This window comes from Armigeres subalbatus, chromosome 2, assembly GCF_024139115.2.
Source record: "Armigeres subalbatus isolate Guangzhou_Male chromosome 2, GZ_Asu_2, whole genome shotgun sequence".
Lineage (NCBI taxonomy): Eukaryota > Metazoa > Arthropoda > Insecta > Diptera > Culicidae > Armigeres > Armigeres subalbatus.
Genome location: NC_085140.1, coordinates 338400888 through 338417690, shown reverse-complemented (window position 1 = coordinate 338417690; position 16803 = coordinate 338400888). Strand labels below are relative to the sequence as shown.

General features: G+C 41.5%; 1 protein-coding gene across 1 annotated transcript in view; it reads right to left on the bottom strand.

Moving 5' to 3' along the window:
- Positions 1-13376, bottom strand: part of LOC134212830 (uncharacterized) — a 148187-nt gene extending 134811 nt beyond the window's left edge. The window contains exon 1 of the mRNA XM_062691048.1: positions 12721-13376. Within this exon, the coding sequence (XP_062547032.1) occupies positions 12721-12847 (127 nt within the window). The 5' untranslated portion in view covers positions 12848-13376. The remainder of the gene's footprint in view (positions 1-12720) is intronic.
- Between the last annotated feature and the right edge of the window lie 3427 nt (positions 13377-16803).

Here is a 16803-nt window from a genome sequence, read left to right as displayed (position 1 = left end):
TTAAGTTTAACCACTCGCCGCTGACGATCAAGGAAAGTGTCATACGAAACCCACAGCTGCTCTTGGGGAATTCTTCAAATTGCCGCCAGGTGTCGCTTTAGGACTTGCACAAAAAACACGGCCTCCATCATAATCCAGACAGTGATATTCGTAGGGTTCAGGTCCGGTGAACTCGCTGGTCGCTCTGAGCCCGAAATGAACCCTGGAAAACCCTTAGTTGGGTTTTCTTCACTTATGGAGCCGGCGTCTAATCCTGTCGTAAAACCTACTCCCCGCTACTAAAATAACGACGTGACTAGTTTTCGATAATTATTTTGTATTATATTATTTCCACTCACTAATGTAGCAGTTCAATTTCCGAATCCTGAATATAAAAAATCCAATGTGTATTTGTTTGGAAATTCCCATTGGAAATTCTTTTGTGGATTCTTTTAATTAGTCGTTGGGAAATTCCTTCAGAAATTTCTTTAGAACTTTTTTTTCGAAAATCTTTTCATGTTGCTCTTCGGAAATTCCTTCAAGAATTCATTTGAAAATTTCTACTGAAATACATTTAGTAAATCTTCCAGAAAAGCTTTCAGAAACTTCTCCAGCAATAATTTATAAAGTTACCCCAGCAGTTCCTTCAAGCATGCCGCCAGGGATTCTTTTGGAAACCCTCCCAATATAAAATTGTATCCGATTTTTTTGCAAAAATCATTCCGGAAATTTTGTTGAAGGAATCCTTCCAGGAAATTATTGAATAATGAAATAGGAAATCCTAATGGAATTTTCGGAAAAGTTTCTAAAGGAAATTCAAAAGAATTTCGTAGAGGAATTTTGAGAAACATTTCTAAAAGAACTCTTGAAGGAATTTTCAAAAAAAAAATTCCTAAAACAGTTATTAAATGATTTTCTGAATAGATTTTCGAAATAAAGCGCCAAAGAAAATTTCTGGTCTAGTTTCTAGTATAACCCAGAGGTACTGCCGTAATCTGAAAATGTTTTCCATTTTTCTGTTAAAGATTACAATGAGTACTACTCGTTCACATCATTTTTAGGAAAATGGCCTGTACGTCACTTTGCCAGATTACGGCAGGGTATAACCGAAAGAATTCCTAATAGAATTTACAAAACAACTCATGGAGGCAATTTTGAAGATTCAAAGCTGAGGAGATTTCTTGTGAAATTACTGAATTAATTCTTAAAATATATTCCGAAAAAATCATCAAATCAATTCCCGAAGAAACTCCTAAAGGAATTTCCAAAGGTATTCCTAAAGAAATTTCACAAGGGTTTATCTTAAAGTAATCTCCGAAGATATTCCTGAAACAATTTCCTTAAATATACCTAATGAAGGAATTTTTGAAGGATTTTCTAAAAGAATTCGTTAGAGAATTTCCTAATTCATTTTTGAAACTTATCTATTATTATCTATATTCTTTCTTTTAATTTTCGTAGACATTTTTTGAGGAATTACTGGATATATGTTCGAAGTAATTCGTAATTCGTAAATTCGTGAGGCAAATTTTGAAAGAATTCTTCGAAGAATATCGAAAGAAACTGATTATGGATCGACTTTACTTTTTAATTATATTTATTGAACGTCTACTCAGTCTTACAATTTTTACAACGAGTTTATTATTGTTGGATTTTGTCTTTTTCAAGGGGAAATTATTTTTGTTGTTTGTCGTGAATAGCTTGAAAAAATGAAAATCGATAACAGTGCTTCCGAAGTCATGTACGGACAATTAGACAAACAGACGGTGCAAGTTTGACTAAACATACGACGACAAACAACGAAAATATTTCCTCTTGAAAAAGACACAATACCCGTGTCGAATCGTCGGGTAAATAATAAACTCGTTGTAAAAATTGTAAGACTGAGTATCCGTTCAATAAATATAAATATCCAAAGAAATGTTTGCAGAAATTTAAGAATGTCGGGAATTCCTTAGGAACTTGATTTGGAAATTACGTTCGGAAATTCCTTTATGCATTCTTTTAAGAATTCCTTTGCGCATTTCTATGAAATACCCTCCATTTCCGGAGTACTCTTTCAGGAGTACATACAGAAATTGCTTTATTAATACCTTCCAAATTTCTTTAGGAGAAATCCTTCGGAGTTTCCTTTAGGAATTCCTTTAGAAAGTTCAATTTATTTCGAAAACTCCTCTAGGGATTCCTTCGAGAATTGTCTTACTAATTATTTTAGAAATTTATTCGGATATTCTTTTAGAAATTGCTTTAGTAAATCCTTTAGAAATTCGTTTATAATTTCCATTGGCAATTGGTTTTGAGTTCGAACGGAAAACACTTCAGAGATTTCTTTACGAATACCAATACCAACGTTTTTCAGGAAAACCTTCCGAAATTCCTTTAAGTGAATTCTTTTTGTGAATTTCTTTATGAATGCTTTGGAAATTGCTGCGGAAATTTTATTAAAAATTCTAACATTTTTTAAGGGATTGCTTTAGTAATTCTTCCATTATTTGCTCGAAGAAATTCCTTTAGTTGTTCCTGAAGAATACTCTTCCAAAAATCTAGGAAGAAATTCTTGCAAATCCTTCAAATCCAGAACATCATCCAGGAATTCTTCCGAAAACTCCTTCGAACATTCCTCAATTCATTCGTATATTCCTATAGATCTTTCGAAGACCTTTGCATGTTCCTACAGAAATTACAGTGATTATAAAAAATTGCGATTTTTTTTTCAGAGCGGTTATAACGTATATAACTAAATTTCAGGTTCGATAAGGTGGGTCATGTGCCTCATCGTGCCATCGTTTAACTCCGCCAGTGGGAAATGTCCCACCTATAAAACGAACCAGATTTGGGCTGAACATCTCAATAATGAAGAATAAAAAAATCACATTGAATCGAACCGGGATCGACACCTTAGGTGGCTGTCAGAATAGACACGTCTATGCGACGTCGCGCGAAAAATGCACGTAAAGGAATAATAATCAACCATAAGGAGCTGTCATAGCGTAGGGACGCTTCGCTTCGCATTTCGCGTCTACTCTGGCCGCACCCTCAAGCAGGACCTGCAGTGTAACCGCGGTATTTTTACTTAGCTACGGAAGGCCCCTCAAATAATCTATGTTGGTTGTTTAGTACAATTTGAACACATATTGCAACCCGTACAGTGAAAAATTAATAACAGTTACTGTTCGTCTTAAACAGTGAAACAATTCAAAACCATGGCAAATATTGTTCAGTCATTGCAGATGAGAAACGAAATTCAATTAGGTCCCCGTGCACTGCCATTCGTCATCGTAGGATACCGGAGAACTTCCTCATGTTGATGGCAACCAACGGCGATGACGCTGCCGCCGCCGCCGTTCAAGTGTGTATTTCGAGTTTCGCCACTGACATTGGTACATACTACCGCGCGGGCTAGGGACCACACCACAACGTGTGGTGCCCCACAACTCGAGTACGAATACACATGTGAGTTTTTTGATCGCGAAAAAAGTATATCGTATGTTGCACTAGATGTATGGCCAAAAAAAACTAGGCATGCAAAACGGAATATAACGGCTACTGGCTTCAGTGCACCATCCGACAGGTCCAACTTGATGGCGCTAGCTGGCGGAGCAATGGCCAACCCAGCCCGGGAGCTCGCCGTCGTTGTCGCCACTTCGCTTAGTTCTGGGGTGATTCAAATATGACGTTCGTAACTTTTGGGCAATTGCTAGGCTATCATCCACTATCAGTTTTTGATTTATGAGATCATCTACGGGTGAAAAGCCTAAGTCTATCAATTCCCTTAGAAGAATTGAACGTCATGAATGGATGCCCCCTGAAGTAATGGTGTGGCGTTGTTGCGTCGACGTCTGTTAGTTCTTTTTGCATTTTTTTAGGCGAGATAGGTATAGGCAAAACTGTGGGGTAGAATGTAAATAAAAAAAAATCTGCTCGTCTGTGTACCATCAGAGTGTTGGAATTGCTGGCGCTGCTAGTGCTGCTGCTGCAACAGCAGCTCCAGTTCAAACCATAGCCCAGAGAATGAGGGAAAAAATCATCTCTCGTTGGCGAATTTTTATTTTTCTGGGAGAGCAACGCGGTTTTTTTTGTACTCCTTTCCCTCCCTGTCAATTTTAGCTTCTCTACCATCATCAGCACCGAAGTTTTGAATTGACCTGCTCTCGTGCGGATGCGGGTGGCCCGCTGAACTTTCCGCGGAAAATCGATGAAAAGGCGTGCAACTGACTGAAATAACGATTTCTAAAGATTTTTTTAAGGTCATTTGACATAATGGTCGTTTGGCATAATTTTGAGCTGCAAGAAAAGAGTGGGTCATTTGGTATAACGGACATTTGGCATAATTTCGAACTGTGAAAGTGAAAGGGACATTTCATGTAATGTTCAGCGTAGATAAAGTAGGTCGAGGCTGTTTTCTGATAATTTTAGACTGATGGTAGACATTTTCCGGAAGAACGAAATAACAAAACAGCAGAAATACTTCCGAGAGAGGGATCACATCCATCATTGGCATTGGTCCGATCTGCGTAGATGTGCACGTCCTTTGGCAGATTGGCGAATACTTCCTCCATTGCGACGAGAAACAGCGTTACAGCGACGTGCTTACCTTGGGATCTGGCGTCTTCAAGTATTTGCCCCAGGGAGGCGAGGTAGGTCCCTGTGCCGCGTCCGGGTCTGAAGGCGTGTTGCCGGTTGTCGAACTTTCCCGTTGTTTCCAGATGGTGGGTCAGTCGCCGGTTCACCATTCGTTCCATGATTTTGGAGCCGACATTGGTGAGGGCGATGGGTCGGTAGCTTCTTGGTTTTTTGGTTTTCCACTCTGCAGGGAAAGTGCCGTCGGTCCACTCTTGATTGATTGCCTTCAGGAAGGCCGCCTTGCCACACGGAGGAAGGTTTCTATACATTTGGTAGCCGGTACCATCCGGGCCGGCTGATTTACCACTACCTTTTTGGAGAGCGAAATCCAGTTCGGCCATGGTGAAAGGCCGGTTCATGTCGTTGCCGTTGTCCGGTGGAACTTGGAAGAGGCGATTTCCGCTGCGGGAGCTGGGTGTTTCTTGCGGAAGTTTTCAGGGTACTCCAGGAAAGATGATTGTCGGTGGAAATGGTCGGCTAGTGCATCAGCCACGACCTGCGGGTCCCGGTAGGTAACGCCGTCAATGCTCAAGGTGATTCCGTTTGCTCGTCGCTGGCCTTCACCGCCTTTTTGGTGGTGTCGCACCACCAATGGACCCGGGTTGGGACTAGTCCTGGGGATGGTACCTTCTGTCGCTTGGAGGATGATTTTGGAAATTTCGGAGATTGACTGGTCGGGACGTAAGGGCAGCTCGCGTTCGATCTCCCGCTGAAAACTGCCCCAGTTTGCCTTTCCATATTTCCATAGTGGCCCGCGGGTGATGTTGGTTGGAGTGCTGTCTAGGGCCACGAGGATGGGCGAGTGATCACTTCCTCTTGGGTCCCCATCAGTGGACCAGAGAAGCCGACCCATGACGCCGCTCGAGGCCATAGTGATATCGACGGTGGACTCCGTGGACCCTCAGCGGAAGGTGGGAGTGCCGTCATTTAAGATTGCGAATCCGGCGTCGGCGGCGGCGTCAAAGATGACTTTGCCTCTGGCGTTGCTGGTGCGACTTCCCCAAGACTGATGGTGGCCGTTGATGTCCTCGAGGATGATTCCGGGGAGGGGAGGCTTTCGAACGTACTCACCAGTTTGTTCTTCAAGTTCGGGAACTTGCCGCTGGGGATGTAGATCGACAGGATGGTTGTCGGAGTTGGACATTCAATCCTCACAGCGACAATGGGGAAGTCGGCATCGATGAGGATTTCCTGGAGTACTCCTACTGCGGCAGATCGGTACACTTTGGTGAACCACTTATACCTGCTTCCCAGTGTTCGGTTCATAACGGCGGGTGTGGTTCTGTGGATCTCCTGCAACGCTATGGCTACCGGGTTCGAACTCGAACCCAGCAGTTCCAGGTCACACAAGTTGTTGTAGAATCCGTTGATGTTCCACTGGAGTGCTAGGGTTATTCCTTGGGCTGCAGGTCCGGAACCTACAACCGGCAGAGATGGGGGAGGTGACGGAAAAAAGTGGTGATGGACCAGGATTGTGACGGAGGTGTGCTCCCCTTCCGGAGGCAGGTCCCTCGCCGTGGTTGGTTGTGGTGACGGTACTCACGTGTGAGGGTCCGGGCAGGATAACGGCGTTGGGGCCGTATCTTTTCCGATGCAGCTCGTCGTAGAGTTCAGCGGTGGTAATGTCGGCTCCCAATGGGGGAAATGCTTGCACTTCGTCCGCTGTAGCGGCACTTGGGCTTTGCGCTTGACTTTGCTTGACTCCCACGTTGTCCGTTGGGGCAGAGTGTTGCGACCCAAATATGTTGTCTGCTGTTCGCTTGCATCCCTCGGTGTCCCTCGCTGAGCTTGGTTGATCCTGGCTGGCAGGGTCAGCGTCCGAGCGCCGGGGGTTGTCCACCAGTTCCGGTTGGGGTGTAGCTTCCACACTGGTGGGGCCCCGACTACTCGGATGCCCATCTGCGGCCATTATGTTGTTGATAGTGGGAGGCGGTGGTAATGGTAGGAGTGGTGGTGGGGTAGTTATAACGGTCGGAGTAACGGGTACTCGTGTGTAAAGCTCCGTATGCGCATTCCTGTTGGATTTTGACTTAGTGGGGTTAGGATTGAATAGGATGGGAGGGGTTTGTGGTAGGTTTGGCTTGGAGGTGCAGAGAAGGCAGACGGAGCTTAAAGACTGTTTACTTTACCTTGGACATGGCTCCTCTTTTCGACTTCGGACCAGAGGAGTCACTGCTGTCGCCGGGAGTCCTTCGGCGCTCGCTCTATCTTGGGAGTCTGTTTGGTGGAGTCCATTTAAAGATGTCGTAGATGTTGGTGTTCTTCTTCGGCTGCGTAAACTGGGTTTTGGTCTGGTTTGTGTTCTTCACCATGTCTCGCAGCTTCCCGATGAATTTATCCTTCACCGAAATGGACTCTTGAAGTTTTGATTAGGGACGCCACTTTTTCGACAAGGTCCTCGGTTGTACCGCTTTTTTTCACCGCCTCCAAACGGTTTCCAACGCTGGTTGGTTTTTTGTTCGACGTGGCTTGTAGCTCACTCACCTTCTTTCGCAGTTCTTAAAGTAGGGATCACATCCACCATTGCCTCAATCTGGGCAAGCACCTTCTTTTAAAAAAGGAATCACATCCACCATTGTCATAATCCGGACAAGCACCTACTTTTAAGGAAAGGATCACATTGACCATTACCTCAATCCGGGCGCAAGCGCCTTCTTTTAAAAAAGGAATCACATCCACCATTATCAAAATCCATGCAAGCGCCTACTTTTAAAAAAGGGATCGCATCCACCATTGCCTCAATCCAGGCGCAAGCGCTTACATTTAAAGAAGGGATCACATCGTCCATTGCCATAATCCATGCAAGCGCCTACTTTTAAAAGAAGGGATCGCATTCACCATGGCCTTAATCCGGGCATATGCCTACTTTTAAAGAGGGGATTACATCCACCACTGCTCTGATCCGGGCATGCGCCTACTTTTGTATTGCATTGCAAATACATTCTTTCCACGAGAGGATACTGTCTTTTTAATATTGTTATCGACGGGTGTTATATTTGCTATTCCGGGGTGTTTCTCGGACCACTTAGTCACCATTTAGCGAACGCAAAGAAAAATTAGGCGAAAAGACCCTCACTTTTGACGTTGGTTACAACTATGCCAAATGTCCGTTATGCCAAATGACCGTTATGCCAAATGACCTTATGCCAAATGGCCCGCTCCCGTAGAGAGTCGACTGTATTTTAAGTGATTGTTTTCATTATCTTCCTCAATACACGAGAAAAGCGTCATCAGTGCTTCATGGCCAGACATTGACAGCGTGAGTGAAACGGACGAGCAATGATCTGATTCAATCATAGCATCCTACGCCAGTGAGTGGACAACGTTGCTCAGATGGATACAAAACAACGATTATGAATGTAAACTGCTACCAGCCCTGCATTAGATATCTATGACTTTATTAGAATGTTGCTAGTTGTATAATATAAAGTGACATTTACTTCTAAGAAAAATTCATTCTGATAAGAATTATTACAAAATCGAGAATTTTTAGTTTGAATTTCATATTTTACAAATACAGTCTGCATTTCTCCTATTCTGAAATATTGTCAATATTTTTAACAAAATTTATGTGTGTCCAAAATGTCAAATGTATACATCAAGGGTGATACGCGTATCGAACAAGTATTTCAATATATCTTATGTGGTTTTCGATACTTTCCATGATCCTTAGAGCTTACTAAACTCAACCTGAATACAATGCAGGGCTTCTACAAACTCATCAAATTCCAATCTGCGAAATTCGCGACTAACAAAATGAAATCCGCAACTGCAAAAGCGAAAACGCGACAAACAAAAAAATGGCCACGTAGGAACACATTTCAATGCAAAATTTCAATACTGTTGATTTTAACTTATTGATACTTTGATCAAAATTATGCCGTATAATGTTTTGAATGGTATAATAGAAATAATTTTAAGGTTGTTAAATAAATGGATCCTTGCATTACTATAAGCCTAATTGAACTCCAAACTTTCTTCTTCTTCTTCTTATTGGCATTACATCCCCATACTGGGACAGAGCCGCCTCGCAGATTAGTGTTCGTTAAGCACTTCCACAGTTATTAACTGCGAGGTTTCTAAGCCAGGTTACCATTTTTGCATTCGTATATCATGAGGCTAGCACGATGATACTTTTATGCCCAAGGAAGTCGAGACAATTTCCAATCCGAAAATCGCCTAGACCGGCACGGGAATCGAACCCAGCCACCCTCTTTTTAAAAAAGGAATCACATCCACCATTATCATAATCAATGCAAGCGCCTACTTTTTAAAAAGGGATCGCATCCACCATTGCCTCAATCCGGGCGCAAGCGCTTACTTTTAAAGAAGGGATCACATCGTCCATTGCCATAATCCATGCAAGCGCCTACTTTTAAAAGAAGGGATCGCATCCACCAAGGCCTTAATCCGGGCACATGTCTACAATTAAAGAGGGGATTACATCCACCACTGCTCTGATCCAGGCATGCGCCTACTTTTGTATTGCATTGCAAATGCATTCTTTCCACGAGAGGATAATGTCTTTTTAATATTGTTATCGACGGGTGTTATATTTAGTCACCATTTAGCGAACGCAAAGAAAAATTATGCCAAAAGACCCTCACTTTTGACGTTGGTTACAATTATGCCAAATGTCCGTTATGCCAAATGGCGTTATGCCAAATGACTTTATGCCAAATGGCCCGCTCCCGTAGAGAGTCGACTGTATTTTAAGTGATTGTTTTCATTATCTTTCTCAATACACGATAAAAGCGTGCTTCATGACCAGACATTGACAGCGTGAGTGAAACGGACGAGCAATGATCTGATTCAATCATAGCATCCTACGCCAGTGAGTGAACAACGTTGCTTAGATGGATACAAAACAACGATTATGAATGTAAACTGCTACCAGCCCTGCATTAGATATTTATGACTTTATTAGAATGTTGCTAGTTGTATAATATAAAGTGACATTTACTTCTAAGAAAAATTCATTCTGATAAGGATTATTACAAAATCGAGAATTTTTAGTTTAAATTTCATATTTTACAAATACAGTCTGCATTTCTCCTATTCTGAAATATTGTCAATATTTTTAACAAAACTTATAACATGAAACAAAATTAAATTTTAGAAGTGTCCAAAATGTCAAATATATACATCAAGGGTGAAACGCGTATCGAACAAGTATTTCAATATATCTTATGTGGTTTTCAAAACTTTCCATGATCCTTAGAGCTTACTAAACTCAACCTGAATACAATGCAGGGCTTTTACAAACTGATCAAATTCCAATCTGCGAAATTCGCGACTAACAAAATGAAATCCGCAACTGCAAAAGCGAAACCGCGACAAACAAAAAAATGGCCACGTAGAAACACATTTCAATGCAAAATTTCAATACTTTTGATTTTAATTTATCGATACTTTGATCATAATTTATGCCGTATAATGTTTTGAATGGTAAAGTAGAAATAATTTCATGGTTGTTAAATAAATGGATCCTTGCATTACTATAAGCCTAGTTGAACTCCAAACTTTCTTCTTCTTCTTCTTATTGGCATTACATCCCCATACTGGGACAGAGCCGCCTCGCAGATTAGTGTTCGTTAAGCACTTCCACAGTTATTAACTGCGAGGTTTCTAAGCCAGGTTACCATTTTTGCATTCGTATATCATGAGGCTAGCACGATGATACTTTTATGCCCAAGGAAGTCGAGACAATTTCCAATCCGAAAATCGCCTAGACCGGCACGGGAATCGAACCCAGCCACCCTCAGCATGGTCTTGCTTTGTAGCTGCGCGTCTTACCGCACGGCTAAGGAGGGCCCAAACTCCAAACTTCAACACTTGCTAAATAGTGCTTTGATTTAAAGTTTACTGAAAATAAAGTATTACATGACGATTAAACACGTGAATAGGCTATACGACTGACTGAAGTGACTTTCAAACTCAGCCAAAACACTTGATGGCTATTTCACAGTCAATTGAAAGGGTTCGAGGCCTGCAATTGCATGAATTCGATTCTAGTGTGATAAAAACAGTTGGCGACTCCAAATTAATGGTCGAACCAAAGTGGAAAGCCGTCAGCTTGGATTCTACACACTCGAACTAACCTCGATACGGGGTTCTAAGTAAGTCGTTCAGATGGCGTTAGGTCGCACGAAAATCACAAATTGGTAAATGATAAAATTGCAGAGCAATAACTTAAGGACAAGCATTTTGGAATCCAAAACAAAATTCAATTGCGTTTTCAAGGGCACACCACTCAATATGAAAGGATCGTCCAACTGAACTGTCATTTTTATTATTCCACGCATGCTGCGACACAGCAAAGCTGGAATAATAACAAAAATGACTGTAAGGTCCGCTGAATGTTTATCAAAGTGACGAAGTTAACGAAGTGATGAATGGAGCTGCAAAGTTCATATTGGAGCAGAGAGTAGTAAAGAAGTTGCGCGATTCTGCTCCCCATGAACATACAAGTAACCAGTCGGAGTGATTGCATCGTCTATTGTCCATCCATCCATCGCGAGTGGTTCGTCGGATTTGCAATCAGCCGTGTTTTCCCATGGGGTCTTAATTTCTGTAATGTTCTCAGGCACGAGCATTTTTGTAAAATGTCATTGGCATCCATTTGTCTAATTTCCCGAAATCGCGATATTAAATTATGAGGTGTAACGAATCTATAGCGCTATATCATCTAACAGGACATTGTTGTTAACATTATGTCAAATGACAAGTGACTGTTTAAAAAAAACTATGTACTCTTAAGCCTCAGATATATTTAGAGCAATGTAGCTTTGGCTAAAATTATAGGACCACTCAAGTGTTATGGGTTCATAAAAAATTATGAAGTTACTTTAGGCTTCTGAAAAAGTTTTAGACAAATTACATGCAGATGACCTTTTACAACTCTAGGCACAAGCAAACAAAGAAACGAGGAATTTTGGATCGCGAAATGGCAGAAACGTGTTTAATCGAAAAAAATATCTAACCAAGCAATGATGGTAAGTGAGTACAAAGGACTAGACAACAAACAGTTGGAATAAGCAGCCTGGAGTATTGGGAGTCACTATGGAGCAGAACTGGATGCAGCAGAAAAGATAAAGAAAAATAAAGAAAGATAAAGAGCCTCTCTATCGCTCAACCGAGTGGACAGAGTTGATAATAACCAGCATGATTACGTGCGATAACCAGCATTTTCAGCTCAGTTCCGGCGTTCCCAGGTGTGAATTGAAATGCGTTTGATCCGGACAATAACACCCTTGGAAATCAAAATAGACAAAGTGTCGTTATTGATATCCTATACTAGCGAAATAAATCCCAGCTTTGCCCGGCTGTTGCAAATGTCACAATGAACTATTTGCAGCACCGCACTCCAGTTCAATTTCCGTGCATTTGTTTGTTTCCTTTCCGCGATTTTCGCGACAAAATTTAAAGGAATCGCGATTTTCGTGACTGGAAGAGCAAATCCGCGATAAATCCGCCAAATTCGCGGAAAACGCGAAAATCGCGAAATCCGCGACTAATGTAACATCACTGCAATAGCACAGTGGCTGTTTCAAACAAGTCGCGCAATGTAATCCATTCTGGTAATCCTACAAGATAATCTCTGCCTCAGTTGGACGATGTTTGTTGAACCTACGGCTTTGATTTCGTATTTTATCTTCTAATCGTTCTTTATGTAATTATTTCATCGAAGATATAGATAAAGTAAAATAGAACGAAGCTGGAGAACTAAATTAAAGGATACCTTTCTGACCAGTCTGATTGTTCTATTTTCATACAGTATGGGAGAGCGATAATCCCATTTTATCTGATAGGCACATTGGTCAATACAATTTATCATAAAATTATTTATAAATCAAAACTAAATTACTGCACCGTCTATTTTTCCCCAGGCCCGCAATTGGAACCTTCCCGCCTGCGGTTCGCATCTGCACTCCACAGCACAAACTAACTCTCTCTAATGTCTGGGTCAAATCGGTGTGGCCATGCCTCATCCCGTTGAACATTAAAAAGGGTTCAAGAGGAGAGCACTCGCCCGACTGAGCCATATTAAGCCTGCTTGGATACCAACGCCTAATTTTCCAACGACTAACCCTCCCAGGCAGTTCGACGACCACTTACCGTGCAAATTGATGGTGCAGGTTGTATTGTTGCCACGATCTAGCACCACAACGCTGGTAGCTGCCATAATCGATTTATTGTACTGGAATTTTTCCTTTTTCTTCCGAGGTTTGGCCTGATCGCACATATACGCCCGGTTTTCTGGAGAACGATCGCGCCGCGGGAAAGGATCTTCTAGGAATCACGCAAGACAGCGCGCGACACAACTCGCACTTCACACGACACCCAATCCTCTCGGTGGTTGATGGTCGGGGCTGGGCTGCAATCTATCCAAACTATCCAGCGACGGGGGAGGCTAAGTGATATCACTGTAATGCACCACCGATTGACCGCAAGCGCGTTTTGGCAACTTGGGTCGCACTTAGAGACGCGGGGATCGTTGCAAAACCACCGGATTGGAAGTATAGGCACAACGCACCTTGGGGACTGCGACTAGGGCTCTACACACAAAAACGCAAAGGTGGAGGAGAGTGACAAAGTAGTGTCTGCACTCGTGCACAACACCAGACAGAATGATGGAACGGATGATGATGGAGAAGAACGGTGTGACTGACTACACACGAGGAACCATCATGACACAGCGTGAAGTGCTCCACGGTATATGAGTAGGGTACAGAGGAGCTTCGGAGAGAATCGGAATTGCACCACACTGACAGTGACCTAACGACGACGACGACGTTGAGAGACTGGAGCGCAAAGCAAAAACAATCAAAAGTGTTGTAGCTGATGGAAACGCAGAAAAACACAGTGTGCTGCGAATAAGGGATGTTCAAATTTAGACTCAAATTTAAAACCAATTAAAAGAATTAGGTAACTGATAATTACAATTAACTAAAACTTAAGAGAATATTTTAAAAAATATTTGAATTGAACTGGGTTTAAATTAACATAAGTAAATTGAAAATAAAAGTTACGATATCACTTACTTATCTTTTAAAATATAAAACCTATAAGTTGAAGTACACAATAATAACAGGACGAAACGATCGTTTCTCAAAGAGGAGAAAATAAGAACATAATTGCTGTTCAATACATAACTGAATTCATTTTTAGTTGATAAACAACTACGATTATTGTAAATTTGGCTTAGTTGTCTAGAATCAACAATTTTTACAATTTTTATTTAATATATGTTACAAAAATTTAAGAAAGTGACAAGAACATTCAACAAAATATCAACCTATGGTTCATGATTCTTAAATTAGAGCTAACTTTTCCAAAATTATTATTTTCCTATCTGGACTTGGACATTGAACTGTACAATAAGAACATCCCTTCCAATTGGCAACACACATACACAGTTAAGCGAACTGGCCTTGCAAAACACATCGCTAGAAAAACGGAACGAAGTTTCAAAGGAAAGCCGGCAAGAAAAAACAAACCCCGATCCCACTTATCCTCCCCCATCGGTCATTCCTCAACCGACAGCCCGCTCGCACTGCTTGTCCGCTCTCGCAATCCATTCTCTCACTCATTTGCTTGCAATGCCCCCAACCGCCAACCACCCATTGCGCCACGACCGCTTTGTGATTAGCAGGTGATGATGATGGGCTCGTATTCGTTTGGCATGGCATTTTCCGCAAGGACTCCCGGTGGGTGGTGAACGCGAGAGGGAAAGTCGTGTGTTCTTTGACAGAGAGCCAGCATGAAAGCTCTCCTCAGGATAATGCACGAGCGTTGCGGCGTACGCCGAGAGCACCACAAACTTGAGCGAAGCAAAAGGGAAAACCAAAAACAAAAACACATGTTGAAAAACACAACAAACGAAGCTTTCGTGCTGGGAAAACATCCTCCGCCCATTTTGCGAGTGCGAGCATAATGAGAGCGACCAATACAAACCTAATTGGACGGTGGCTTGTGTTGGTAATCGCAACCCGAGAAGCTTTCAATAGGAAAGCTTAAAATCTCTACACGATGGAAGTGTGACTTTTTGAGCTTGATAGCTTCTTGTAATTCAGTTGCATGCAATGTAAGGTTAACCTAAATTATTGCATTTTGTTGGATGAGTCTTTTTAAGAGGATTATTCGGTAGTTATTTCCGTTCATGGTCTTATTCTCGTCGTTTAAGAGCTAAAACCAATGAAAGTCCATTTGCTATAGCTCCACAATATCAGACCGATCCTCCAGAACCAAAATACCAATTACATCGCCGAATAACCTCGAATCATCTTGACGCTCTCAGCACACGCATGAGTATTTTTGCTTCTACCTAAAGGCTATATGTTCGCTCCGAAAACAAGCTTTTAATAGGCCCGGAGAACCAAAGTGTTATATCCCGGTCGAGCCGGTACCCCTAGTTGGCATCTTTAGACCCAGTTGGTCCACAATCAGTGGATTACCACATGCGTCCTGCAGAAACATCAACCCCCCCGACACTCTTGCCAGGACTTTCGTGTCCCCTAATTCTGAGGTACAAAATGGTAGGTGGAAAACTCGTTACCTGGAATGTCAGGACCCTAAATGAACCTGGAAGTGAGCCTTCTGGATTGTGAACTGCAGAAGGTTGGAGCCCGATGGCCTACATCCGGAGAACGTGAATTCAGAGCCGAGGACCCCACGACCCACACACTTAATTTTTTTACCGGGATCTCAGCAAAATGTTGAACTTTTACCGAGTTTCGCACAGCCGTGCCCCAGCAAACAAGTTTTTTGCCGAGATTTCTGTCAAAGTTGCTGAAAATCAGCAAATAATTTGCCGAAAATCAGCTAACAAACGTCGGGATATCAGTTTTTATTTTGCTGGGCGGACGGCTGTGCGGATTTTTGCCGAGCTGCAGAATTAAAAACTGAGTGTGCACACTGCATTCAAATGTAACATCTATCACAGCACACAGTGGAAAAAAGGGACCCAAAATGACACTTAATTAAAAGCCGCTACATAAAAGCTCTGCGAAATAGCGTTTCTGAACGTAAAAAAATGCGTAGAATCGAATAGAGTTTTGATCAAACTTCGGCAAGTGGTCCATTTCACCCTTTTCTACACAGAAAAAAATAATGAAAAGTAAACAGCGCGTAAAACTTGCCATGCGGAAAATTACACTATTGTTCGCTGAAATGGGCCTCTTCCTACAAAGATTGCTTACAACTTGCATGCAATATAGTCGATTCACGTCGCATATTGTATACATTTAGGCTATATCCGTTCTGCAATTACGCTAATAATGACGTTCCATTTATGTGCATGATTTTTAGCATAAATTTCAGTGGATTTTTCTATCTGTGTACTCTATTTTCACGAGAAATATTAGAAAACCATAAATTAATAACCATATCGAATCGATTTGCATAGTACTAATAATGTAATGTCTGTAGTACCAAATGGAGAACACTTCTTCATTTAAGGACGATCAGTGTTGTCTGTTTTGCCCGATTCTAATGTCAAAATATAGATTCATCATCTGATATTAGGAGTAGAGAGAAAACAGAGTGAATTCAAATCTACTATTATAATCAAATAATGTCTACTCAATCTTCTGAGGGATATAGTTTTTGTGCAGCCTTCGTCAGTTGTCCATTTAGACCGATTCTACCCACATAATGAAGAAATAACTAGATCCGATTTAGAAAAAGAAGAATATTTAATTTACTTGCGCTGTATTTTGTAATAATGTCTACTGAATCCAATAAAGAAGATCCAGTAATGTGCAACCTCCGTCAGTTGCCCGTTTTGCCTGATGCTCCTAAGTTGAAATATCTTCCTTTGTTTAAATTGGACGAAAATAAGAACGAATTCAATACAACTGTACTACTGTGATTAAGTTGGCGGAATCTAATGCAGGAAATATCATGTTATGTATAACATGTAAATTATCCGTTTTACCCGACTCTCCCTACATAATGGCAAATATCAGATACATCATCTGATATTCGAAAGAGAAAATAATTAAAAGTATATAATTATATTTCGCACGCAACAAGTAAAAATTAAATGACAATGTTTTTTAATTGTCATTTAATTTTTACTTAATGCGTGCGAAGCCTTTTTTGTGCAGCCTTCATAAGTTATCCGTTTGGTCCAATTCCCCCTGCTTTCTTTAAAATATCTTCCTTTGTTCAAACTTTGCGAACATAAAAAAATAATTC